The sequence below is a fragment of the Colletotrichum lupini genome, chromosome 3 (assembly GCF_023278565.1).
Source record: "Colletotrichum lupini chromosome 3, complete sequence".
Taxonomy (NCBI): Eukaryota; Fungi; Ascomycota; class Sordariomycetes; order Glomerellales; family Glomerellaceae; genus Colletotrichum; species Colletotrichum lupini.
The window spans coordinates 7,718,007-7,744,760 of NC_064676.1; the positions used below are offsets into that span (position 1 = coordinate 7,718,007).

At 33.9% G+C, this 26,754-nt stretch overlaps 4 protein-coding genes across 4 annotated transcripts; 2 read left to right on the plus strand and 2 right to left on the minus strand.

The window, feature by feature from the left end:
• Positions 1-8,861: 8,861 nt before the first annotated feature.
• On the plus strand, positions 8,862-9,758 carry CLUP02_07042 (uncharacterized protein; the record flags this gene model as incomplete). Its single annotated transcript, XM_049286039.1, has 5 exons — positions 8,862-8,887; positions 8,950-9,033; positions 9,137-9,475; positions 9,528-9,563; positions 9,662-9,758. The coding sequence occupies 5 exons, from the start codon at positions 8,862-8,864 to the stop codon at positions 9,756-9,758; spliced, it is 582 nt and encodes a 193-aa protein (XP_049143182.1).
• Positions 9,759-9,962: 204 nt separating this feature from the next.
• On the minus strand, positions 9,963-13,103 carry CLUP02_07043 (glycosyl hydrolase family 43; the record flags this gene model as incomplete). The annotated part of the gene is made up of 1 exon (XM_049286040.1): positions 9,963-13,103. The coding sequence occupies one exon, from the start codon at positions 13,101-13,103 to the stop codon at positions 9,963-9,965; it is 3,141 nt and encodes a 1,046-aa protein (XP_049143183.1).
• Positions 13,104-16,496: 3,393 nt separating this feature from the next.
• Positions 16,497-17,791, minus strand: CLUP02_07044 (pectate lyase F; the record flags this gene model as incomplete). Its single annotated transcript, XM_049286041.1, has 7 exons — positions 16,497-16,697; positions 16,768-16,798; positions 16,851-16,860; positions 16,932-17,043; positions 17,106-17,257; positions 17,317-17,678; positions 17,757-17,791. 7 exons carry the CDS (start codon positions 17,789-17,791, stop codon positions 16,497-16,499), a joined length of 903 nt encoding a protein of 300 aa, XP_049143184.1.
• Positions 17,792-25,480: 7,689 nt separating this feature from the next.
• CLUP02_07045 (uncharacterized protein) lies at positions 25,481-25,666 on the plus strand (the record flags this gene model as incomplete). The annotated part of the gene is made up of 1 exon (XM_049286042.1): positions 25,481-25,666. The coding sequence occupies one exon, from the start codon at positions 25,481-25,483 to the stop codon at positions 25,664-25,666; it is 186 nt and encodes a 61-aa protein (XP_049143185.1).
• Between the last annotated feature and the right edge of the window lie 1,088 nt (positions 25,667-26,754).

Below are 26,754 nucleotides of genomic sequence, written 5' to 3' on the forward strand. Positions count from 1 at the left end.
ATTACGTAATATACCCCCTAATTACTACTACTAGGGAGCTATTATACTTAAAATAGAATCTTTAAATACCTTTATAAAGGCCTAATTTAGTTAAATATAAATAAATAAAAAATAAGCGCAAGGGATATACGTCTTTTAAACCGCGTTTATTATAAATATATCTTTTTATTTAAAATAAATAGAATCCTAACTTAAAATAATACGTATTTTATTATTTCTAGTATATAAATTACTAAGGGCGAGGCTACTTAGCTACCTTATATATATTTAAATTCTTATAACATTACTTAGCTATTATTTTTTTTCTTTTTTTTAACTTTTTATAATTATTATAAATACCCCCGTTTATTACGCGCGCGCGCTTACGCTATTAAATCGTTTACTAATTTTATTTTAAATATAAATATCTAATATATTTAGAAATAATAATAAGTTTTACGTAATTTTTATAATACTTTTTATATATATATTATATAATTTACTAAGAGTTTAAATAAGTAATAATATTAACGAGCCTTTTTAAGTCGTTACCCTCCCTTATAACTTTTTATTTACTTATTAAAGCCTAGTTATTAAGCTCTTTTTCCCTAATTAAAAAGATATTAAAGCTATTAATCGAGATACCGAGGACTTTATTAAGTTCGAGGCTCTCCTTAGCGGCCGTAATAAGGGTAATAATAAAGTAAATAGTAATAATAAAAGCTTTAATAGGCTTTTATTTATCCCCCCCTCGGAGTCTAAAAATAAAAATAAAATTAGTTTAAATAATAAACCCTCTAAAAAGGGTATATTATATACTTATTATTTTAGGAGTTTATATTTAATATTATTTTAAAGTTTAAAAAATATAAAACTAGCTCTTTTTAAAAAAGTAATAAGAAATTAAAAAGAACGTTAAGAAGCTAAAGTACCCCCCGTAATAAGTATAGTTCTTTTTATTATTTTAGGCTTATTTAATGTATACTTAGTTCTTAAAAAGCTTAAGAGAGAGGTTTTTAAAAAATAGGAGATTTAATACTTATTTTATTTTAAAATAGCTTTTTAATATACCGACCCTAAGGATAGTAGTTATTATTTTATAAGAAGTAGTAGCTAATATATATATTATTTTAATAGCTATTTAGCTAAAGGGTATATTAATATACTAATTATTTTGCGGCTAATAGCCTAGGCTTTTACCGAGGCTATTATAAATAGTACTCCCTTTTTTATAAATATATTATTTTTATTATTATTAAAAAGCGCACTTTTAATTATAGTTTTAGTAAAATATTACTAAGCTCCGTAATATTATTTATTAAATATATAATAACTAGAGGATATACGAGAACTATATTAACTTCTATATAAAGGACTTTTTTAATACGTACTCCCGGTCCTCTCTTACGCTTATTATAATTATTTATAATTAACTTTTTATTACGCTACTTATTTTTATATCTTAAGTTATTAACTTAATAGTTATTTTAGTTCTTATACCCCCTATTACCCTTATTATTCTTAGTTTTATAAACTTTAAAATACGTAAAATATATTTCTTAATACGTATATTAACTCTCTTTTTTAGTAACGCTATACTCTTAGCAATTACGTACTTTATAAATTAGGAGTTTAAATAATAAATATAAGCCCGGGTCTTATTTTTATATATATATACCTTACGGGGTAAGGTTATTTTAGGAATTTAGGCCTTTAGGCTATAAAAGGTTTTTATTTAATTTATTTTAAGCCTCTAGGTTATATTCTAAGTTCTATTTATGGTTTATTTTTAAGTATTAAGTTTTTCTTAGCGTAGCTTAAATTAATTATTTTTAATTATTTTAGCTATTTATAATAGTTTTTTACGTATTATAAAAGTTAAGAAGTATATAGAAATATTCGAACTTAGCTTATAAAAAGTTTTAATAAGTCTATTTACTAATATATTTTCTATTAATATATAAGTAACTTCGAAGCTACTTTTAGCGTGCTCTTATTTTAGTTATATATTTTATATATTAATATAGTAAAGTTAAGTAGCTATTTTTTTCTTTTTCTTATAACGAGTCGAATCGTTTACTAATTATTATAATTAACTAACTATACTTTTTCTAAGTTAAGGGTAATATCTTTAAAAAGGCGGTTTAGAACTATAGTTTTTTTTATAGTTTTTTTAAAATAAAAAAGCTTAGTTTTAGTAATTAACGTTATAACCGTTACTTAGCGTACTAATTTCTATTAAATTAGGCTATTAAAAAGGAATATTATATACTTTTAAGATAATCGTTATATTACTTCGTTATTTATAAAGCTAGTATTTCTAATTAAAAATAATAATTACGTACTTAGTATATTATTATAATAAAACATAAGATATCTCGTTATATAAAAATATTAAATATAGTAATTAATTACTTTAATATAAGTTATACTTAGGTTAGTTAAGAACTATAATAATTATAAGTAAGTAAAAGTAACGTCTAGTTTAATTATAATAGCTATATAAAGTATACTCCTAACTTTCTCTTAATAGCTCTTTATTTCCTTTTTTATTACTTACCCCTCGTTTAGTTTAAACTCTTCTTAAAGAAAAGGGGTAGCTAAATATAGTAAATTTATAAAGTTAAAGCGCTTAGTAACTCGCTTAATATATACGTTATAAATAAGGTAAACTTTATAAGTAATACGGTTTTATAAAATCCGTATTTTAAAAAAGTAATTAATTAGTTTATTCTCCTTAAAGTTAATATATTCTTTTATATTATTAACAATCCCTTAAGCTACTTTTTAATTATCTTAATAATATAAAATAATAAAGTTATTAATATAGAATATTAGTATTACTTTCTTATTTACGGTTTAGTAAATATAGATCTCTTTATAACTATATATTATATTTATATTATAAAGTATAAAAATAAAAGTTTAAAACTAGAGAATTAGCAAGTCTCGGAGGTTATATAGAGCGCGTTAAAGCTTATTTATTTTATTAATAACCTTATATCCCTCTAAGAGTTTAATAATTATTAGCTTATTACTTTTAAAAAGCGTATTAAAAAATATATTAATAGTATTATACTAATCTACTTTAAGGTCGAATTAAGTAGTTATTATTATTATAAGCCTAAAGGCTTTTATAATAAGCGTCGAAGTATACGTATTTTATAAGAAGTTAAGTAGTTATATATCCCCTCTTATATATATATATACTTTTATTTTATTAACCTCGTTATTAATATTATATTTATAAATATATATCTATTTCAATAAAAATAGGATCCCTTATTTAAGATTATGGTTAATCTCTTCTTATATACTAATATCCCTTAGCTTTTTCATTTTTATATTTATAATATCCCTAAGTAGCTTTTATAATTATAATAAGAGATATTTAATATTACTAAACTTTTTTAATAAGCTTTAGAAATTAACTTTAATAAGTCGTAGTTTTTAAACTCCTTTAGAGCGCTCTAAGTAGGTCTTATAAACTACTCTTTTTACTACTTAATAAAATATTATATATCTTATACTACTTTCTTTTATAGCTTTTTACTAATTAAATAAAAAAATAAAAAAAAAGTAGTTTTAAAAACGGTTATAATAATCGCTATTTTTTATATTTAAATATAAGAGCGTTATAAAAATATTATTATCGAAGCGTTATAAAAGTCTATGGGCCCGGTTTAAATATTTAGGACCTAATAAAGCTTTATTTAGTACTTAATAAGGCAGTTCTTATAAGCTTTATTTTTATATAATAATAGAGGTTTATTATAAGGGTTCTTTATTAATATTAACTTTAGTATTAAGAATTACCTTTTTATAATTAGTACCTTATTTATTACGTACTCTAGCGTTTTATTAAGAGCTATTAAAAATTAAAAGTTTAAGAACTTTTATAATATATATAAGCGCTTATAAAGAGGACTATAGACTACGTAGAGCCGTTTATAACTTAATTACTATATCTCCTTCCTTACTCCTACCCCTAAGCTCGCATAAGGGGGTTATTTTAAAAGTTAATAATAATAATAAAACTATATTAGCCTCTTTAGCCTTATTTACTATACCCTAGAGTACGTCTATTAGTTACTTAGCGTCCTAAATAATTAAAATTTAATAATAATACTATTTTTAATTATAACATTATTTTAAATACTAGTATTTTTAAAGTCTAAATCTACTTCCCTAAGTACTCGAACTAACTTATTATTAATATTAAAGAGTTTTTATATTTTTTAAATTATTAAATTTACTTACTCGCTTATAATAGCTTACTCTTTATATATAGAATTATAAAAAACTTCTTTATTAAACTTAATATTTTTTATAATAAATACCTACTTAAGCGTAGGTACTTAGACCTTATATAAGTTATATATTTTTAGTATATATTTAACTAAGTATTTTATATACTTATAGGGAAGTATTTTAAACTCTTTTTAATATATACCCTTCTTACGATCTTTATAAAGAGGGTATACTTAGTAACTATATATATAGAAGTTATTAAAATACGGAGTAACTAGTTTAAAATCTTATACTTAGTAACCCGTTTATTACTAACGTTAATACTATTTTTATTAGTTAATTTCTATTATAATAAGTAAATCTTTTTTATTAACTTCTCGTAAGGTAATATTATAAATAAAGATTATTATTAGTACTATTTCGTTTTATAAATTTATAAGGAGGTTCGTAAAAAGGTATATTTTATAAGCTTTAGTAATTATAAATTAACTTACTTTTTCAATATTACTTACGGGTTCTTTTATATATAGAAATAAAAGTTCTATTTTAATTCTTAGTTTATTATACTACGTTTTATATATATATTTAATATTTATAATTAGGAGAGCGGTCTTATTATTATTTCTAAAAAAGTAAATTAAAGTCCTTTTTTAATAATAAATCGCTACCTCGAGGCTCTATAGTATAAAAAGTACTTCCTCTTCTATTTTAATTTTTAAAAAGAACCCCCTAAGCTACTTATTATATTTATTAAAAGCTATAAATATATATTATTATTTACTAAAAAATAGTTCGAAGTAGAAGAGATCTTAATATATATAGTATTATAGTTATAAAGCTCTTCTTAAGGGTAGTCCTCTTAAAACTACTATCTTAGCTTTAAATAATATATATACTTTATATTTAACTTATAATAGAGGTTTAATACGTATACTTCGAGTTTTATATAATAATTAATAAAGAGTATTAGGTCTAAAATAACCTATTTTAAAGTACTAAAAGAGCGCACTATTAAACCTCTTATAAATACGTTAATATAAATAATAGAATTTTCTACAACTAATTAATAATATAATATTAACTAAGCTCTATAAGATATACTTAAGGTTTATAAAAGAAGGATAGGATTAGAAAAGCTTATATTTAAAAAAAACTAAATTATTTTTTTAAATAAGCTACTTTTTAATAATACTCTTATAAAGCGTTCCTTATTATAAAATATAATCTAGACCGTAGTACTAAAATACGCTTTTATTTAGTAAAATCTCTAAAACTATATTAATATAAAATCCCTTAATATAAGCAACGTTTTAGAGCTTTAAATTATAAGTTCCCTTTCTTTTAGGTCTATTTAGGACGCCCTTTATAATATAAATACTACGTATAGTAATAAGTAATATAATAGTTTTTAGTTTAATATAGTTTTTATTACTTAATAATATACAACTCTTAGGTTTAAATAAGCTCTTATTATTAACTAAATATATTATTCTATAGCTATTTATTATTATATTTTAAAAAGGGGGTAAGCGCTATTTATAAAAGTATTAAAAGTTATATTTATTTTTAAGTCCTAATTTTTTATAAGTATAATAACTATATAGCCCTCGTCTTAGTTTATTAATAAGCTCGCTATAAGTTAGTTAAAAGATCTTTTTAAAAACCTAGGTTTCTTAGGGGTTCTATTATTCCCTAGCTAACTAGCTTTCTTAAGCTTATTATAAAATAATTTCTATTTATTTAATTTAATAATAGTAAGGACTTTTTTTATATAGCTCTTTAGTATTTATATTAATAACTTATTAACATTTCAGCTTATAAATACTTATTTTAATTTTTAATATATTATAAGGCGCTATAAGTATATATAATTATAAGGGTATATAATATTACCCTTATTATTTACGTTATTAATTAAGTTAGAGCGTTTAATAAAAGTAAAATAAGCCCCTCCTTAATTTAAAAGTCGTTTAGTATATACGTCCTAGGTTATTAAGCTAAATATATATATAATCTCCTCAAGGGTCCTCGTATACGTTCTAAAAACTATTAATTTACTAAAGGTTTTATATATACGTTAGCCTTATATAGGGTTAAGTCTAAACTTAATTATAATTAAGAAGTTAAGTATAGCGATTTTTTTATTAATTTTTCTAGCACGTATAGCTTTAACGAGGTAATGCGGGATATTCTTATAAAGAATATAAAAAGTGAATATTCATATAGAAACAAGAATATATGAATATAGGGGATATAAGCGTATATAAAAGAGGTTTTTGTAGTAAAGAGAGTAATATAGTTGAATTACTATATGAGAAGTTGCTTGCTTAACGAAAGGTCTAGGTAGGCAAATACACGCCTACATATAGGCATAAAAACCTCCTACTAGAATGTTCCATTGCTTATTAATTATGATATAATTAATAAGCGTATACGTAAGTGAATGCGTAATCGTAGTACGTAATTCCGCCTCGAGTAAATTCCAGATTATTCAGTTACCTTCCAGTACTTTCCATTGCTCACGTAAGCTTATATAAGCAGTATTGCTTACATAATCAATACCTATAATAATCTACAGAAATCGTAGATTAATATGGTATATAGTTTGCTTACGTAATATTGATAATAAGGCGAATAATAAGGTAAACAAAGTTACCTTCGTAACAATTTTTAAAATATTATACGTTTTAGCTCGGAAGTAAGTAGATTACTATTTTTTATATTAGTATTAGGGGTTAATTCTAGTCCTCGCTTTATTAAGGGCTTATTAATACTCTTTTCGAACTATATTCCTTATTATTAATTCGGGGGATATAAATTCTTATTTTAAATATTTAATAATTCGCTATATACTAAACTTAGCGCCGTTCTTAATAACTTTTTAAAATACGTATTTATATAATATAGCGTTAATTAATTTTACTAACTACTAAGTAAGGATTTTAATATACGTATTAATAATATTATATTTATAAACTATAAGTTACTTATATTTAGTATCGAGCTCTTATTATTTCTAAATACTCTTAAGTATATAGATCCTCTTTATAAATATAATATAAGAATAGATTTATTTATATAAAGTAAGTAGTATAACTAGTTTTATAAAAAAAGACCCGGCTTAGTTTTATAAATTACTTATATTTAAAAAAGTTAAAAAGTTCGTATTAAGAGTTATATTTAAAAGCTATTAATAGAGGATTTGTTTAATTTTTTTAGTCGTTTTTAAACGCTTTATAACGGGCTTAGTAAGTTCGTAGTTCTTTTTTATTACGGGTTATAATTAATTATCCGAATTCTAAGAGTAAAATAAGCGCTATAGAGGGGTTAAAGAATATATTAAAATTTAAAATATTTAAGTTAACGTATTTCTAAACCTTAATACTTTTATTTATAGCGCGAAGTACGTTAAACTATTTAATTTAACTATCGTAGCTAATTAATTTAGCTTAGGCTAAAATAAGTATGAGTAAGTTAGTTATTTTAAAAAGATCGTAGGAATTGTATTAATAAATACGTTATTATAATATAAGGTCTTAACTAAGAGCTAGGCTTATAATTATCATAAAAAGCGGGCCTACTTAATATAGGTAGTATTAACTATATTTATATTTTATAATATACCCCCTAGACGCTTAGAGCCGTTATTTATATAATAGGCGTCTATACTACGCCTTAGCCTTATAAATAGTAGCCTTAGCCTTATAAGTAGTAAACTAGTTAGAAAAACCTCTACTTATACAGAGACTCGAACGGCCGCCTCTCGCTTTTTAAGTATACGACTTATAAATAATACGGTACTTAACTATTATAATAATAGCGAATAGGAGCTAGGCTTATAATTATTACGAGTTATAATACGTAGCAATGGGCATACGGAGTATAATAAAAGTGGCTTAATTATTAAAGTAGAAATAGATAAAAAGAAAAGGTCTATATATATAATATCTAAGATAGACACGTGATTTAGCACGTGACGGGCACTTTGTGAGGTACGATTACTATCCCTGTTACGTGACAGATTATGCCCTGACAATTCTGTTCTGTTATTCTTGAATGGTTCAATGCCGGCTTTTTTCTCGACCTCACGTTAACTCAAGAGGATGTCGATGCTTCGAACTTGGTGAAAACGCTGTCACGTCTTATCGCGAAGTTCACCCTTTTCTCTGTATGTGTGACAGATGGATCAAAGAACATCCAAGATACTCGAGGCTGCCGGTGTCACGGTGGCCTGGTACTATGCAGCGTGTCTATATTTGGACTCAGGCTATCAGCCATCAGCAACGGCCCGTTCTCGGAAATGATTATTTGCGGGGAAGCTCCTCCCTACGAAGGGGGCTTTTTTCCCCTCTACGACAAAGTGCGCTAGCATATTCAATCTTGTAAAGATCATCGGCATGGCATGTGAGGGCAGATACTGAAAACAACATGTTGGTGTTGGCCAAGTACGCCCACAGTTTGTATCCCCCGAAGTCGTCTGGTTGCGGGCTTCGGCAAGGCATCCCCGGAACTTTTACGGGATGACGAAGGGAAAAGTTCTTCGTGATAAGCCAATCCCGTTCGAGTCTGTCGAATGAGCGAACTGGTAACGGGCTGTGGACCTCGATTACCTTACGTCGTGAAGTTGTGACATGTCTCAGCAGCATCACACAGGGCAGTAGATCGTTCACGAGGGTTGTCAGCCGGGCAACTTGGTAGTTGACCTCTCACTACTTAAAGGGAGGAGGGTGCGTTCATTCCGACAACCTTGGCGACATCTTCATCAGCAAAATCTCACTACAGCGCTCCACCGAAGGCCAACAGGTATCATGAGAGTCTTTTCAAGAGGCGTTGCAATCATCGCGATGGCAGTGTAAGAAAGATTCCATGCCCACGAACAGGCCAAGTTTAGCTAACAAGTCGGCAGACTTGCCACGGCTGAGGTGCAAGCCGACACGGTCTACTGTCAAACAGTCACGTCGACTGGCACCATTTGTCCCACATTCGTTCAGATGGCATGTCTTGCCTTGTCAACCATCTCCAGCCAATGCGGATGTCCATCGACAGTTCCAACGAAATCAGTCGACTACCCGTGTGGTGGAAACCCACCACGTGGCTGCATGGGGACTTCATATATCTACGAGACTGCAACCCCAACCTGTGGGGGCGTCACTTTCACCACTGAGGCTGTTCCCACAATTGCGCCAACTCCTACTCCCACTACTGCCGGCCTCGAGGCATGTCCAACGGTCTACACAACAGAAATGTGTGACAATTGCATACGGCCCATGTGTGTACAGTTGTCGAAAATCTCTCAGCTTTGCCATTGCCCAACGCCAGTACCCACCGTCACCGTGAACATTGACTGCCCCAATTGCCCTACGGGATGTGGCACTTACTACGAGTACGAGACTGCAAAGCCGGAGTGCGCTCCGACTGCTTGAGTCAACAGATTAAGAGACTTACAGGTGATATCGAGCAATGAGGGGGCAAGATATCAGAACATCCCGGCTGGGATGCATTGCCTTGACTTCGACGCACTCAAATAGCGTCTTGTGGCACTGAACGGGCCAAAGGCATATGGGGACCGTGATGATCTACATCTTTCAAGGCATATGAGTAAGGTAGTCAATAAAAGTAAAATCTTCAAGAAATTTGTCATATTCACAAAGTAGACTTCGAACATCTACAGATATTTCCTAGATATACAATAGCTACGCCACATTTCTCCATAAATCATCATACTTCATCAATCAAAGACGCATCACGCGCGACATGCGCCGGAACTTTTGAGGAACAGTCTGAGGCTCAACGCTCGTCAGAGTAGGAATGACCGGAATGGCCAACCCCGTATCAGCGTTGAAATACAGATGGTCAATAGTCGTCTCGCGTCTGTAACCACCGCCACCGGGGATACCAAAGCGGTGGTAGACAATGTACCAGTCATCGGTGCCGGGGACGTTGAGGATGGAGTTGTGGCCAGTACCAAGGATGCCTTGAGACGTATCCTTTTGCAGGATGACGCCTTGATACGTCCAAGGACCGTTGAAAGTCTTGGAAGTAGCGTAGCCGACACGGTAGTTTTCAGATCCGGTATCGTCGATGGAGTACGTGAGGTGGTAGAGACCCTCGCGGTAAACCATGAAAAGCCCCTCGCGGAAATCTACGAGGCCAGTCATAAGTTGGGCGGTGTCCCACTTGACAGAGACCATGTCGTCGTTCAGCTGTGCGACCAGAGGGTTGCCATTACCCCAGTAAATGTAGTATTTGCCAGAGACCGGATCGTGGAAAGCCGCCGGGTCAATAGCCTGCCCCGTGGTGACGGCCTCATTGTTGAGGATCATGGCCTCCGGCTGAGCAGTAAATGGTCCCTCGGGAGAGTCGGCTACAGCAACTCCAATTGTCTTCCTGTTCAGAGCTGCGTTCTGGCCGCTAAAGTAGAAGTAGTACTTTCCGTCGCGCTCGGCAATGGTAGGAGCCCAAGCATTGCCGGTCGCCCAGGGAACGTTGCCGTTCGCTCCATCAAGAGTGAGGAAGGGTTCCGCGCTACGGGTCCAGGTGACGAGATCGGTAGACTTCCATGAGTAGAAAATGTTTCCACCCCAGCCCGGAACTCCGTCGGTGGTGACATAGATGTAGTAGACGCCGTTGAAGACCGCGACGTTGGGGTCAGCATAGAGACCGGGCAGGACGGGGCTAACCATCTCCACGGCGCTGATGGTCCATTCCGCGACGACCTCTTCACCCTTAGAAAGAACGTACTTGACTGGAGCACTCAAGTCGACAGTCGAGCCAGATGCAGGAGATGAGGTCACACCCTCGGTCGTGGTGAAGACAGGGGCGAGAGCCGTAACGTCAGTGCCCGGCTTGACAGGGAACAAGACTTTGCTGTCAGTGGTGTTGATGATGGCCGGGACCTTCAAGACTGAGGCATCAGAAAGAGAGACTTCCGTGATGGCCCCAACGATTCCAGAGCGAGAGAGGACTTCGGCAGCTGTCAAGGATCTGTTGAAAATCGCAAACTCGCGAATCTGGCCCTTGAAAAGCTTGTCGCTAGAGTAAACAGACTTTCCGATGTAGTTCGCAGTCGTAACGCCATTGCCAATGTTCTCAGGGTCGATGTTGACATCCTCGTTACGAGCCACCTCGTAGCCATTCAGGTAAATGACAGACGTGCGGCCCGAGATAGTGTAAACAAGGTGCAGCCAAGACCCTGTGGGAAGAGAGGAGCTGGACGCTGCTGACTTCTCACCCGTCCAGTTGCCTGTTGTGATGCTGGCTCTGTAAGGGCTTCCGGTGGTGAAGAGATAGCCATTTCCGTTGCCATCGGCAGCGGTGTTTCCAATGCCGTAGATGAAGTACGGCGTCGTCTGAGAAGCATCTAGGAGAACCTCGACCTCGATGGCAATATCCTCAACGCCCGACAAGATATTGTTGGGAAGTTTGACAAAGTCATCGACACCGTCGAAGGTGAGAGCGCCATCCACAATAGTAGCACCGCCATTTATCACAGCGTGGTTACCGTTTCCGGAAGCATCTTGAAGCTGGGTGCCATCAACAGCCGAGAAGTCGTAGCGGAGGATCTCGCCTTCAGCCTCGACTGCTCGGCGTGTGGCCGATGAACCAGTCAAAGAGGCAAGCTCGGCAGCGGTCACAGAGATGACGGTTCCGTGACGCGGGCTGGCCGGCAGGCTGTAGGAAGATGATACGGTCCAGTTGGGGTTGCCAATGTCGGCAGTCTCCAAGGGAATGTAGCCGCGTCCGCCGTATTCATCAACGAAGAGGTAAAACTTCTCACCGTGGACGTCGTCCGGGTTCGATTTGAAGGTAGTTGGGCCCTCAACAGCGCTTGTACCAGCTTTTTTGCCGATGCAAGAGTCGATGATGGTCCACGAGTCCAGGGTAGCGCGAAGAGATGTAGAACTCTCTTGAATGATATCACTGCATCCCGTACTGCTAGCACCTTCGTCCTTCGTGAATCGGTAGTAGGTATCGGCCGACTTGATGACGGTCGAGTCAATTCTCGACATGCCAGCATCCTGCCAGATAGAAGTCTCGGAAAAGGTTACGAAGTCGCGAGTGGTTGCGTACAGCATGCGGTGGTAGGTGCTGCCAGTGCGGTTGACATCGCTGTCCTCGTAGAGAGATGAAGCCCAGGAGACCAGATAGGCACCAAGGTCGTCATCGTAGTAAGCCTCGGGTGCCCATGTGTTTCCTGCCTCAGGAGGGGAAACCAAGACATGCCTCTGTGCTGACCAGGTCTTAAGATCGTTAGATTCCCAGACCTCGAGATACCGACTACCAATGCGAACTGAGTCACCCCAAGATGTACCTGAACCAATAGAGAGATCGGTCGCAATGAGGTAGAAGGTATCACCCTCGGGCGATCTGATGAGGAATGGGTCGCGCAGGCCCTTGGTGCCGTATGTAGAGGTCAAGACGGGCTGACCTCCGTTGAGCTCGGTCCACTTCAGGGCGTCGTTGCCTTGACTAGCGGCGAAGTAGATCTTCTCTCCAGCAATGGAGTTTCCGGTGAAGTAAGAGAATGCGTAGCCCGCAAAGGGATCAAGGGCCACGGCTTTGCGGACGGAAGCGACAAGCTCTCGAGTCTGAGAGCTGCCTTCGTAGTCGATGGAAGCGGTGAGAGCCACCTGGGTATCCTCGGCCTGTCTTACGACAACACCACTGCTTGAGATGACCGAGGAGTTGCTTGCCCAGGTGACATTGAGACCGTCAATGGTGGAGGGTAGGTACAGGTTGCCACGGACATCGTCAAGGTTGGTCACGGTGATAGCGGCAAGAGCTGCCTCAACCTTCGCGGTGTTGTCGTCTTGGCCTCTCACAGTCGCCGCGAGGGCGAGTGCGGAGGAGAGCCAGAAGTGAAGCGACTGCATGACTGGGATTGCTCAGAGAGCCACAAATCGTCACCTTGAACATCAAGCCAGAACATGTATCATAGGATCTGCTTCTCACTTTATATATGTAGCATTCCTGTAGTCCGGCCCCGACATACGCAGGAGCGGGATGATCTCCCACATCGCTGGGTCAGGACAAGACAAACCGTCCGAGACTTTGGCCGGCCGGCTTGGGTAGCACTGCGATGGATATTGCGCCCATAAACAGCCCAATGGCCGATCATTGCCTCTTGCTATTACGCAAGCCTCATGCTAGCAATGGAAGATTTGCAAATTCACTTGTGAGGAGCAAGCGCAGCAGTAAAGGCAAAGCGTCGTGGAACGGTTACACCGAAAGCCCAACGGGAACTTGCGGTAGTCACATTAGCTACCCCGAAGACCCTTGTCTCTCCGCACTTTGAATACCCCACAATCTCCAAAGACAACCGGCGATGATGCGCATCCCGGCTGTTGATGGCTGGTTTGCGGGGAAGTCGCAGCCGGTGAGGAGACTAGGACACGATGCGCTCGAGTCAGGCAGCCCGGTGGTGCTCAGGTGACTGAGTGAAGATAGAACACATCAAGTCAAACTCTTCGACGACAGACTTCTTGACTTTGAGGTTGACAAGATCTTTCGAGAGAATTGATCCGACTGAAAGCCGTCGCGGCAAGCATGACGTCGGGCTGAGATGTGCCTGTTCTTGTCTCCAAATCGGGCATAGTTGGCACAAGCATGGTGCCCTTGATCGCGGTGGTACTTGTCATGGAGAATCTTCCAGATGCGGTCAGATTCTTTCACGTGCCTCCAGGGATGGTGCAATAACAACTCGTATTTTACCGGCCATAGTGGCATGGTCTGCTGGGTAGGGGGAAGAAAGTTGGAAACGGACGATGGCTGGGTGATTTGAGCAGGGGAAAGCTGTTCGTGACATCGCAGAAATGATGTACCGAGGCAAAGTTACCACGCGCTCGAATCAAATTGCTCCCGACGTTACGATTTAGGCAAGTCGCCGCCCCGCAACGCGTCCAAACCTTTACTTAGAGTTCCTGTCACCAGGCAGCGCTCGGGCCGAAGCTGCGCGATGCTATCATCAGACCAAATGAAGTCTGAGTTATTTTCTCACAACCAAGAAAGCCTTGGAGCCTTGCCTGAAAGCTTTCCCCTGCCAAGTATACCCTTGATCGTAGCAAAGACACGCGAAAGATGGACAAGCCAGGCAGACCAAATGGGTCTTCCCATATCCAGTGATCAAGCACTTCACGTCCATACTTGAACAGGATCCTGCCTCTGAAGAGTGTCTCGAGTATTAATTTTCACTATCACGTAGTGCAACCACTTGTAAAGAGTCCAAGTGTGAGGTCAGATCGATAACGAAACAGTGGCATATAGCTAATGATAAGTCAAAAGCAACGGGCGTTCCCGTTCTTACTCACTTAAAATGATCGAGAGTGTCGTGGAATTGACAGAGCGTTAGAGGTGACCAGTAGCAGACAAGATGGTGATTTTTTTTGTCGAAGTCACTTGCCTGACTAGGAAGCATTCGACGGAAAGCTATAAGAGCCGAAGGAGGACACAATGAAGGAAGCCTTGTTCGCATTTTCTGAGAGGAAGTAGTTAAAAAGTAACATTGGAATGACTTCTGGTGAGGTGATGACACCACAGCCACACAAACATCTTCGCCATCGTTTCCATATTTATCAAGGGAAAGGGCCAACCAAATCCCATGAGACATCAACTAATCACAGTAACTTCCACTGTCACAACATCCACTGTCATAACATCCCCCTCCACTAGTGTCGAACGTAGTCATCATCAACCACGGTGTTGAATCGTATTTGTATGTCGAGCTCGATGGTCTATAAGCAACACTTCGTTCTCCCCGTCTAGCATGGTGAGCTTCCACCTTAGCCTTCTTTGCTTTGGCCTTCTTCAGCGCCTTTGCTTCTTTCTTGATGGTGGCTTCTTGGCGTTGCTCTCGATTCTCGATCGGAAGGCGTTTCTTTGGATGGATCGAAGTCCTGAGGCTTTTAATCAGAGCTTTTAGCCTGAGAAAGCCTCGAGGCTCTTGGGTGATGGTTGCTTCAGGCGCCATGATGAAAATCGAAGGGGTTATTGAGAGCTTGAAATGAGTGGGTCTTGGAAAAGAAGTTTCGGATAGATCTGTTTGATATGGCTCTAGAGTTCGGTCTACGATGAGGTAGCCGAGGTTTGATGACGTTTATGATGATGATGAGATTGGTGATGAGGTTGACGAGTTCATGTTCAGTTGCTCGCCCTCTATGTCATTTTGTTTATAAGAAAGGTTGGCCATCGTTGAGTGATCCATCGACCATGTCATCACTTCGGCACGTCCGCTTGATGATGTCCAAAAGGTGCTTGACATTTCATCACCTGATGGTGATGTGATCAGTGAGTTTCTAGACATAGAGGTAGCGTAGTGATGTTGTTTGGCAATAGCCGATAGGTTCAGATCAACCCCAGCGTCACGGACATTTTGAAATCCTGGTATTAGATAGGTTTCCGTAAAAAGAACAGGTGCTTTCGGCCACTGGACCTATGCATTATTCAACGCATGATCCGAAGCCAGAAGATCGTATCTTTCATGCTGAACTACCCAAGTGATCATCATGCTCTTTGGGGAAAGTCGAGGATGTGGTGGTGCAGTGAAATTAATCAACTATCACATCATGTTAGCTCAAGGTCAGAGAGCGGAATTCAAATTATCACCACGATTTTCATAACTATTCTCAAGAGATAAACGATGTAGAAACATCCACGACGCTTTCTACCGAATTCATTGGTCTTAAGGTCGGTGGCGATCAGACTGGTATCATTACGCTGAGCTCTGATTGAAGGCATTGTTTCTACACAAGTAACAAGTAGCTAAGAGTTTTAAATCGCATCAAAAGTTTGTCTGTAGAAGTAGACATAATGGGAGTCTTGAGAGAAGATCAGGTAGACGAGATATGGGTGTTTGTTTATTTACTTTCGTGAGTGACGTAGGCCGTCTCGATTCAACACGCATCATGTGGCGAGAATCTGCCCGCGTTCATGTAGGTCATATGACCAAATACCATTCTAAGTGCTCCTCAAATACCGCGCGAAACTACGTGCACAGATTTTCAATCTTCAAGGTTCTCACTTCATTCATTGGACCAGCTACGTTGCGCGATGTACCCAAGGTCGGCGAACATGATCATTCCTCATTCAACGTCAAGCTAAATATGTGCGCAGCGACCACAGGCCGCAATATGAGATGATATGTACAAGAATATCTGGCCAAAGGTTCCGACTTGAGAATAAGATACGGTCCAGGGTTGATGTTGGGCCCCGAGGGACCCGTGTGGTTGCTCGGCGATGCCGTGCGACTTGCGATGAATCGTAGAGGTATCTTATCCGGAGCAGGCACCTGCCTTGACGGGCTCGCAGCCACCGGCACATCCGGTGTACATCTGGCACGGGGTCTTGGCGTCGGTGCAGACGTTCTTGAGGGTGGCGGTGTCGCCGTAGTTGGAGTTGATGCCAACAACTTCGCCTCCGTTGCGGGCGGTAGTGCCCTCGACGTAGACGTTGCGCTTGCACTGACTGCTGCACTGATTTGGAGAGACTCGGGTCAGTATGATTCATTCCATAGATAATGAGACTAGACAGCAAAAAACCTACGTTACCGCAAGAGCGATAGACCTTGCCGTAGCTACTTCAGTGTTAGTTTGGTTTCACCTAGATAGTACACGAAGATCACTCACTCGTTCGCGTCTGTGTTACACGATTGTGGTTAGCTATTTGACTCAAGGAATCCAATAGAGCACTGCTTCAGAATAACTCACAGAAGTTGATAATGTTCACGGTGCCGCAACCGTTGTGTTGAACAATCCTATCGCTGGCCTTGTAGGCACCACCACCAATGATCCAGGTGTGGTCGCCAGCCTTATCGTTCTTCTGCATCGGGTGTCAACTATGCTATTCAAAGAGATTTTTTCACTGCTCAACTCATTACTTACAACAGTGATGGCATCCTCACAAACATCCTCAAACCATACAAACTCGAGAGTGCAAGGACCGTCGCAGTGAACGCCCTCCTTCTGGTTCTTGCCAACAATGGCATTCTTCAGAGTTGCGCCCTTGCGGAGAATGAAGACGGCATCAGCATCGCCTAGGTGGCTTTGTCAGTTCCCAACTAAGGCTTATCACGGTGTAAGACAGATAGCATACCTCCTTCACCACTGGTGCAAGCACCAGAGCCACGGCCGAACCTAGCCCAACCACCGTCATAGACAGTGCCAGCGGGAACCTCAATGTACTTGCTGTTGGTCTTTGTGGAAGTCGCAGTGGGAACCCCGCCCTCGTATCCGAGACAGGCAAGTGTGCTGGGTACAGCCGCCAGCAAAGCCACGATGCTAGCCTTGGAGAAGTACATGATGGCTAAAACCTGATTGATCACAATGCTGGAAGGCGGAATTGTAGCCAATCGTGATGAGAATGTAATGTTCTTGCTCAGTGAAGCTTCTAAGACTCTAACCAAAATGACAACATCGGACGATGAGCTCGCGTTATATAGAAGACTCAAGACAATTCTTCTTTGTCCACTCTCGCAGATTCCGAGTCAAGACAAAACACAAGCTTAAGATATCACGCATAATCGATTGGTGGACTTATGGTGGAGGATCCTGACTCCTTGACGCCTCATGAACTGGATCCAAGATACTGTCCGAATCCTACGCTGAGAAGAACACACGATCAACAAAAACAGGAGATTCCATAGGCGATCCAATCATGTTCAAAAGTCGATGAGAAACCGTTGCGATTTCAAGGCTCAGAGATATGGCTGAGGGGGTAAGCCAAAGGGGCGCACGCGAAATAGGAAGGACTCTGGAGCTATTTCCCCTTCAATGGTAGTTTGTAGCTGCTGGCCCTTGTTTCGTGTGGTATTATAGAGCATTCAACTTACGTTGCCAAGATCTAATTAGGATCCTGCCATGGCATTTTGTTAAAGGTTATATTATCTACTTAATAATACTAAGAATAGCCATATTATTAATAAGTATATAACATAGAGAAGAAGCTCATAAAGGCTAACTACTATTAAAGTCTAAAAAATAAATTACTAAAATCTACCCTTCCCTTAAGGTATATTACTAATACTTTATATATACTTAAACTACTCTTTTATTACTTAATCCCCCTTTTTATATCCCCTAAGCTATTTTTTAATTAACGAGGCCTAATTAATAAAGCTTAATAAAGTACCCCCTCTTCTAAGCTTCGTTTTAAAGCTTATTTATAATTTATATATATTATATTAATCCCTTATTTAAGAGGTTTTTAAATATATAATATAAAAGTAAGTATAAGTAGTACTTATTAACCTAAGTATAAACCCCTTATTTTAAATAATAGCCCTATAATTTTATACTTAAGTTATTCTTATTTATAAGCCGTTTTTATAATTACTAATACTTAAGTAGTTGTTACTTTATTTTTATTTATTAATATTAACCCCTTTCTAAGCTATTATAATTCCGAATTCCTTTTTTTTTTATAGTTATCTTTTTTATATATAGTCTTTTATTTTTATCAATATTTACGCTACTCCCTTATTATGTAAATATTATAACTAATAAATATTTTTTAAATCCTTATTCTTATATACTTCCCGCGCCTAAATAAGTTTTTTATAAAGTTATTCCGTATTTATTACTAACTTATTTTAATATAAATATAGCTCCTAATTATAGAGTTATTATTATTATTAATAAAATAGTCGTTAGTATTATAAGTACACTTAGTAATAATAATAATAATAGTTTATTTAAAAAGCCTAATATCCCCTTTACTCGCCCTAACTTCGGATATATATTATTATTTATATACTATTTATATTAACTATTATAAACTCTTATTAAAAAAAAAAAAGTAAACGCTAAAAAATCGGGGTTAGTTAAGTACGTCCGCTCCCCTACCCCGCTTATATTATATATAAAATACTTAATTTAAAAACTAAGTATTATAATTAACTAAGTTAGTAATTTATAACCCCTAGTTTGCTCTTTTATTTAATACTTTTTTAAAATCTAGCGTACGTTATATTAAATATACTATACAAAACTATTTTTATAAAAATATAATAAGCGCTTAGCGTAATTACTATTCTATTACTTTTTTTATATATTATATTAATAATATTTTAAGTGTTTAAGTCCGTAGAATTTATAGTCCGAACTTTATAAAGTACCGCTCTCGCTTTAAATAATAACGTTTATAATTTAGAAGTTTATTACTTTATTATTATTTTATTATTATTATTACTTAGGTTATTAATATTATTTATAACTCTAATAAACTTATTAAATTACTATTAGTAATACGTAAAAGGCGCTTAAATACGCTAATAAAAAGGCCCGCTCGACCCCCATTAATAATAATAATAATAATAAAGTAATTATAAACTCCTCCCGCGCTACGTTTTTATTTTATAATAATACTATAATTATACTATTTTATACTATTTATAACGAAGTACGCTATTTAAATAATATTTTAATTAGTATATAGTCGTCCTATTTATACTCCGTATTTATAACTAATTATTTATAAATTCGTTAATAATAAAAAGATTATTTTTTTCGTAACGACCCCTAAAATAATAACTAGGGCGGCCTTTTTATATATAAAAGTAGTTTTTTTATAAATAAGAGTAGTCCCTTTATACGTTATAAAAATTAAAAAAACGGTTCGTAGTTAGTATATTTATACTATTTAATTATAATTATATAGCCTCCTTTTTTTTTTTTAATAGCTAGTTCGCTACGTTATTAAGCTTATTAAGAGCTAAGGTGCGCTACTTAATTAAAACTCGTTTTTTATATATATTAATTAACGCTACGTTTTTAAATATACCTAGCTAGCTCTTACGTATTTTCGTTATTATTATATCCTTTTTACTAAATTAAGTATTATTACCTCCTTTTCGGCCCTCTATATTATATAATATTTTTTATTTTATAAAATAGCTCCCCGTTTATATTTTTAATAAGTAAGGGCTTCTAAAGGGCTTTTTTATAATATTAATACGGCTCGAGTAGGGATATATAAAATATATTATATATTTTATATTACGTTAGTATATTTAGTTAATAAGTAACCCCTACTATTCTAACTATTAATTTAATTTTAAATAAGCCTAAATACTTATTAATTAACTTTTAGTTAGGACGCTACTTACTAATATTCTTTTTTAATAATAATACTTAGTTACTTATTTTATATAATATATTTATTTTAGTTTTATTAGCTTATTACTTATACGTTTCGTATACTTTTTATATAAAAGATTATAAAGCTTCTTAATTAGCTCGTAATTAAGCCGTACGCTCTTTAATTAAGATATTTTATATACCGTTTCGAGCCCTTATTAAGATCAATATAAGGTATATAAATAAAAACCCGAGTAGGGCCTTAATAAGCGCTTTATAAATTACTAAGTACTAAGCGTTATTATATATAAACTCGGCTAAGTAAAGACGCTATACTTAATTTAATTAATCCTAAGTATAAAAGTAATAAAAATACTACTTTAAATATTAGTTTTATTATTTTATTTAACTATTTATTTATAAATAAAACGCAGTATTAAGACGCTTTTTTATTATTAAAAAATAATAGAAATAAGTTTAAAACTTATTTATAAATAACGACCCCTTATTAAAAACGATCTTTTTAAGTATTTTAAACTTAATAAAGATTCTTATAAATAAGAAGTTTATAAATCCCTAGGCTATAAAGGTCGTCTTTATAATAATATAAATACTATACTTCGTAAATTAGTTTATTATAATAAGTATTACGTTATAGGGGCGCTTCTTAATTAGTATAATTAATATAAATAAGCTTATAATAAAGTTTAGTAATATTTTTTATTATAACCTAACTAAAGTAAATAAGGGGCGTAATAAGTTATATAGTTTATAATAATAAAGCTTCGTTCGCTAGTATATTATATAAGTATTAATATAACTTTTTATATCCTTACTTACTCTATTTTAGTAATAGTAGCGTTTTAATAGCGCTATTATCCGTTTTATATTATAATATTTTATTATAAATATATTATAATATACTTTAATAACCTCTTTTTTTAATCCCTTATATAATAATATATAAATACGGCTACTATAATATAATAGCCCTCTTAAGTTATATACTTAGCTCTATTATTATTTCTTTTTAATTAAATAAGGCTATCGGTTCTTTTTAGTTTACTATTTATTCTTTATAAAAGCATCCTCTTATTAAGTAGTTTATAATTAACTTATTATTAATAACCCCTCCTCGCTAATTACTATTTTAAATATTCTTATTATATTAAAGTCTTATAAAATAAGTAGCTCGTAATTTATAATTTTAATAATAAGCTTAAATAGCTCTTTAAATATTATATTATAACTTTAATACCCTAAGCTTATAACCCCATTATATTTTTTAAAATACTCCTTAAAGTTCTCTTAAGTTAAAGCTCTTAACTTCTTTTATTTACTTTTTTTATTATTATTAGTTCTATTTTTAAAATACTTATTATCTTTTTTATTTAAGAGCTACTCTTGCGGCTCGTCCTTATATACTTTATTATTATAATTTTAAGGGGCTTTTATATATTTTTAATATTATAAAAGTCTTTTTTTATTTTTAATAATAGCTCCTCTACTTTATTATTATTATTACTTTTACTATAATTAAGTTTTTATAATAATCTATTTACTAAGTTTTTTATACCTAGCTTAAACCTAATTTTAATATTAAACGCTACGAGTTTATTTAATTAGTATAACTATTTCTTATTTAATCTCTTTTTTATATTTAAGAACTATAAATTAAAATAATTTATAAATATTACGACCTAATTTTAATTATAAATAAGGTAGTATTATTAGTTCTTTAATATATTTATAATAGTTAATAGCTCTATATTTTTTATATTATAGTAGCTCTTTAAATTTATTAATTTCCTTAACTTATAAATAATTAAGTACTAATTACCCTTAAATAATTACGTAATTACTAAGCTAATAGCTCGAGCTAAAGCGTTTATTTATAATTATATAAGTAAGGTAAGATTAAAATATCGTAATATTAATACGTTAATAAATATTATTAATAGCTTCTTAAATAACTTTATAATAAGTATTAATAACTCTAACTATCCCGGTTTTACTTTCTTTAATAAGTTTATTAAAAGTACTATTATTTTAGTATAGTTATTAATAAATTTATAATAGAACCCTATAAATCTAAAGAACGTTTATATATTTTTAACGCTTTTTAAAAATAACTAATTTATTATAACTTTAGTACGCGCGGGTTTTATTTTTATACTTTTATTAAATACGATATACCCTAAGAATCCTATACGTAATATATAAAACTCGTATTTATTACTATTTAAATATAAGTTTTATTATTATAATTTCTATAGTACGCTACGTACGTACTTTTTATATACTATGTAATCGTTATTATATATTAAGATATTATTTAAGTATATAATATAAATAGTATTAACTAGGCCGCTTAGAACGTTATTAATATGCGCTTAGAAAGTTATAGGCACGTTAGTTAATTTAAAAAATATAACTAAGTACTTAAACTACCCGTATTTAGTATAAAAAGCCGTTTTTTACTTATCGCCCTTAGCTATATATATATAATAATACGCGTTTTTAAAGTCTAGCTTCGTAAAAGTAGAGGTATTAAATAGTCTATTTAGTATTTTTTTTAATTAATAATAGCAGCGTTCTATTTTTTTATATAATTTTATTAATTACTCTATAGTTAATATAAAGTCGTAGCTCTTTTTTTTTTTTTAAATATAAAAAAGATAGGTACTTTTATTAAGCTTATAAAGGGGCGTATCTAGCCCCTAGCCTCTATTTTTATTAAATAGTTACGTAAGATCTTAAGCTTATAGTTTAATAATAAATAAATAAGTCCTTAGGGAATAAGTACCGCGTTATTTAACTTAATATAATAGTTATATAATACTCTATTTAATAATAAAATAGCCTTTTTTTAAAAAAAATAAGTTATTAAAGTCTTAATAATATAGCTTCTAGTCCTTAGCTATACTTATTAATATTATATTACTATTTATAGCTAAGTTAATTACGATATGCGTAAGTATTACTAAAACTAAGTTATTTAATAGCCCCTTTTTTAGGGTATTTAAGTAAATATATCGTTTATAAATTAGATATTACTACTTTTTTTATTTTTAACTAATTAGTAAGTTAATATCCTTTAGTTAAAGGAAACTAAGGATAAGTATAAGCGATATAATATTAGCTATTATAAAGTAATATAGCTATATCTCTATTACGTAGTCGCTATTAATAATTTAAAGCTATAAGTAATAGTTTCTTAGTATCTCTATTTATTTACCCTCTACGTTTACTAATTATAATAATAAATAAATTTATAAATTAGCGTTAAAGTTATTAAATAGCTTAATATTAACTACGTTCTTTTTTTATTTTTAAATTAATAAAGGTGCTTAGCTTTTTTTATATATAGTTTAGGTATATATAAGTCGGGATATTTAAGTACTACCCTTATTAATTACTAACTACTCTCCTTATTAAAATAATATTCGAGCTCATTATTAGTCCGTACTATTTAACTAAAGCGAGGTCTAATTAATAACTAGCGGCCTTATACCCCTTTTAATTATATTTATAATATATAACGCTTAAGTAGCTATTAATAAAGTACTTAGTTTTACTATAATTATAATATTACTAATACTACTCCCGCGGTTATAAGTAATCTTTTATAATATAATTAGTCTTTTTATAATTATAATACGTAATATCCTTATTAAGCGAGTTATAGCATATTTTTTACGTATTTAACTTATTAATACCCCGGTATTTTCTTATTAACTTATTTAAATTTAAGTTAAAATATTACTTAGGGGACATTTATAAGCTCCTTATTAATAGCGAGGATTATTTAATATGTTTTATTAATAATACTAATTATAAATAAGTCCGTAAAAGTTCTATTTATAATACTATTACGAAGTATAGTTCGGGCCGTAACTTATTTATTAATATAGAGATTTTCTATTTTTTTATTAGGATATATTTTAGTTCTATTTCGAGCTTATTAATACGGCTAACGAACTTATTAACTTTCTTTTTTTAGCTTTATAAAGTACTATTTAGTTATATACTCGTTACTATTCCTTAGTTAGCGGAATTAAATAAGTTATTTTATAAAAAGGTTTTTAGTTCTTCTTATATAACTTAGTTTATTATAAACCCGGGGGTCCTTTAGTAATTAAAAATAAAATATATTTAAAAAGTTTTTATATTACTACTTAGGTAACTAATTATATATATTATTTATTATAGTTTATTCTTATTTATTAAGCTTATAAATTAAAATAATAGTAATAGTTAAAAAGAAAGCTCTATAGATCCCGTACTAATTTATTAATATATAATAAGTTAAAGAGGGATAGTCATCTAAATATAAACGTTTTATTTATAATACTTATTTAAATTAAGAGGGAGCTAGTAAATAGGGGCTTAAATAGTACGAACTCGTTATTTTATTATCGCTCGAGCGGCGTTTTAAATACGGTTTTACTTATTAAACTATTTTTAATTTAGAGGTTTACGTTCTTATTTATATTAAAACTAATATTTAAGGCTATTATAACTAAAACCGTAGCCCTTAGTATAAGAGCTAGGCTATTTAAAAAGCTCTATAAGCGTTCTAAATTTATTTATTTTTTATATAAGCGCTCTTCGTATATTATAATAAAGATTTTTTTTTTTAATTATTATTCTTATTTTTATAGTTCTATTAGCTTATTATTTATTATTCGGTTTAGGTATTAATAAGTAAAGGTAAGAGGTTCGCTATTTTATTTAAAATTCGTTAATATTCTTAATAATACGGTCCTTTTATATTATTATTATATTATTTATTTTATTACACTTCGTTTTTATATTATTTATTAAAAAAAAGGCGATTCTAAGGGGTTTAATAAAAAAAAGTTATTTTTTTATTATTATTATAGCGCTAATTACGCTCTCTTATTACGTCTCGTTTTTATTAATATTTTAAGTTTTTAACTTAGTCCCTTTTATAAATAGAGATTTTAAATTATTAATAAGTATATAATATAAAAAAAAAGCTTATAAAGGCTAATTATTATTAGGGTTTAAAAAATAAATTATTAAAATTTACCCTTCCCTTAAGGTATATTATTAGCGCTCTATATATATCTAAGCTACTCTTTTATTACTTAGTCCCCCTCTTTATGCCCCCTAAGCTATCCCTTAACTAACGAGGCCTAACCGGCGAGGCCTGACACATGTGGACGGAGAAATTGCCTACTACCGTGCGCCCCGGTCCGGGTCCCCGGTCCTGCAGATTTCCCCCAGTCAGAGCTCCTCAAAAACTGTTCCGTCCGGAGCCCTTTACTGGGGCCGTATCGCGGGCATGTCACCGCAACCCATCGGGGCACCCAGGAACCCCGCCATTGAGCAGCCTTTGGTGACTGGACCATCGCTCTCAAGCAGGGGCTTGTTCGCCTAAACTGCCCATATTGTAGTGTGGCGCCCGAACACTTGCATAGTGTGCCCAGTCATGAGAAATAGGTTAACTGCGAGGCGCAAGTTTCTTCTTTATCATCCATTATTGGGAGTTCTCAGACGTGAAGAAGCCATCAACCCAATGGTCCCAACTGTGGCGTTTGTTTCATGCACTCCGCTCGGGGTTGATAAGTGCCGGCAGATATTGGTTGCACCGACAGCGGGCCTGTAGAATTGGAGAATTGGCGCAGTCGCACGCAGACTGGCTTTCCGCCCTAAATTCATGAATAGAAGTCGTGCTAACTGCAAGCCAAGGCCGTCACTCACGCCACTCGCGCAACAAGGCCTTCCGCTCCTCCCAAGGGTACAGAAATGGGCAATAAATTGTCGGCTCCGTAGGTTAGTGGGCGTTGAATTAGGTAGAAAAACTTGTTCAACTTAGAAACAAAAGTTTCGTGGAACTCCCAAAACCTCTCAGATGAGTTTGTTTGGGCATAAACCAGTTTTAGGTTTTGGAGCCGACTTGGAGAGGAAACGTCACGCCAAATGTCTTACGTTGAGATTTCTGAAGGTAACTTGACATAAGATGCACTATTGTCACGAAGTAATATTGGTTGCTGCAAAACTTGAGTTCAAGCCTGACTGAAAGCTGTGAAGCGAGTTGCGTGAGTGGTCAATCTTTCTTCTAGTGTTCGTCTTTTAACAGTCTAGACATAGAGACATAGGGATGTCGGTCAAAGCCATATTGAATCCTTGATGCCCAGATTGTTGACACAATCTGCGCCTGTAATAAATTATTTTTCACCTCGTTCGATCTATTCTTCAATGCACTCTCAAAACTGAAAAGGCTGTAAAGCAGTGTAGTATTGTCGTAAAGAGAGAAGAAGCAGGAGGCCGTTTTGAAACTTTTACCTAATGACAACTTTGTAAACGCTTAAGTTCCTCAACTATTTTTGTTGGATTACGAGGCAGAAAAGGGGCCCTATTAGGTAGTTAGGTAGGGGTGGTAGGTAGGCAGTCTGGGCCCGTGTAGACGGACCCTTCTACCTACTTA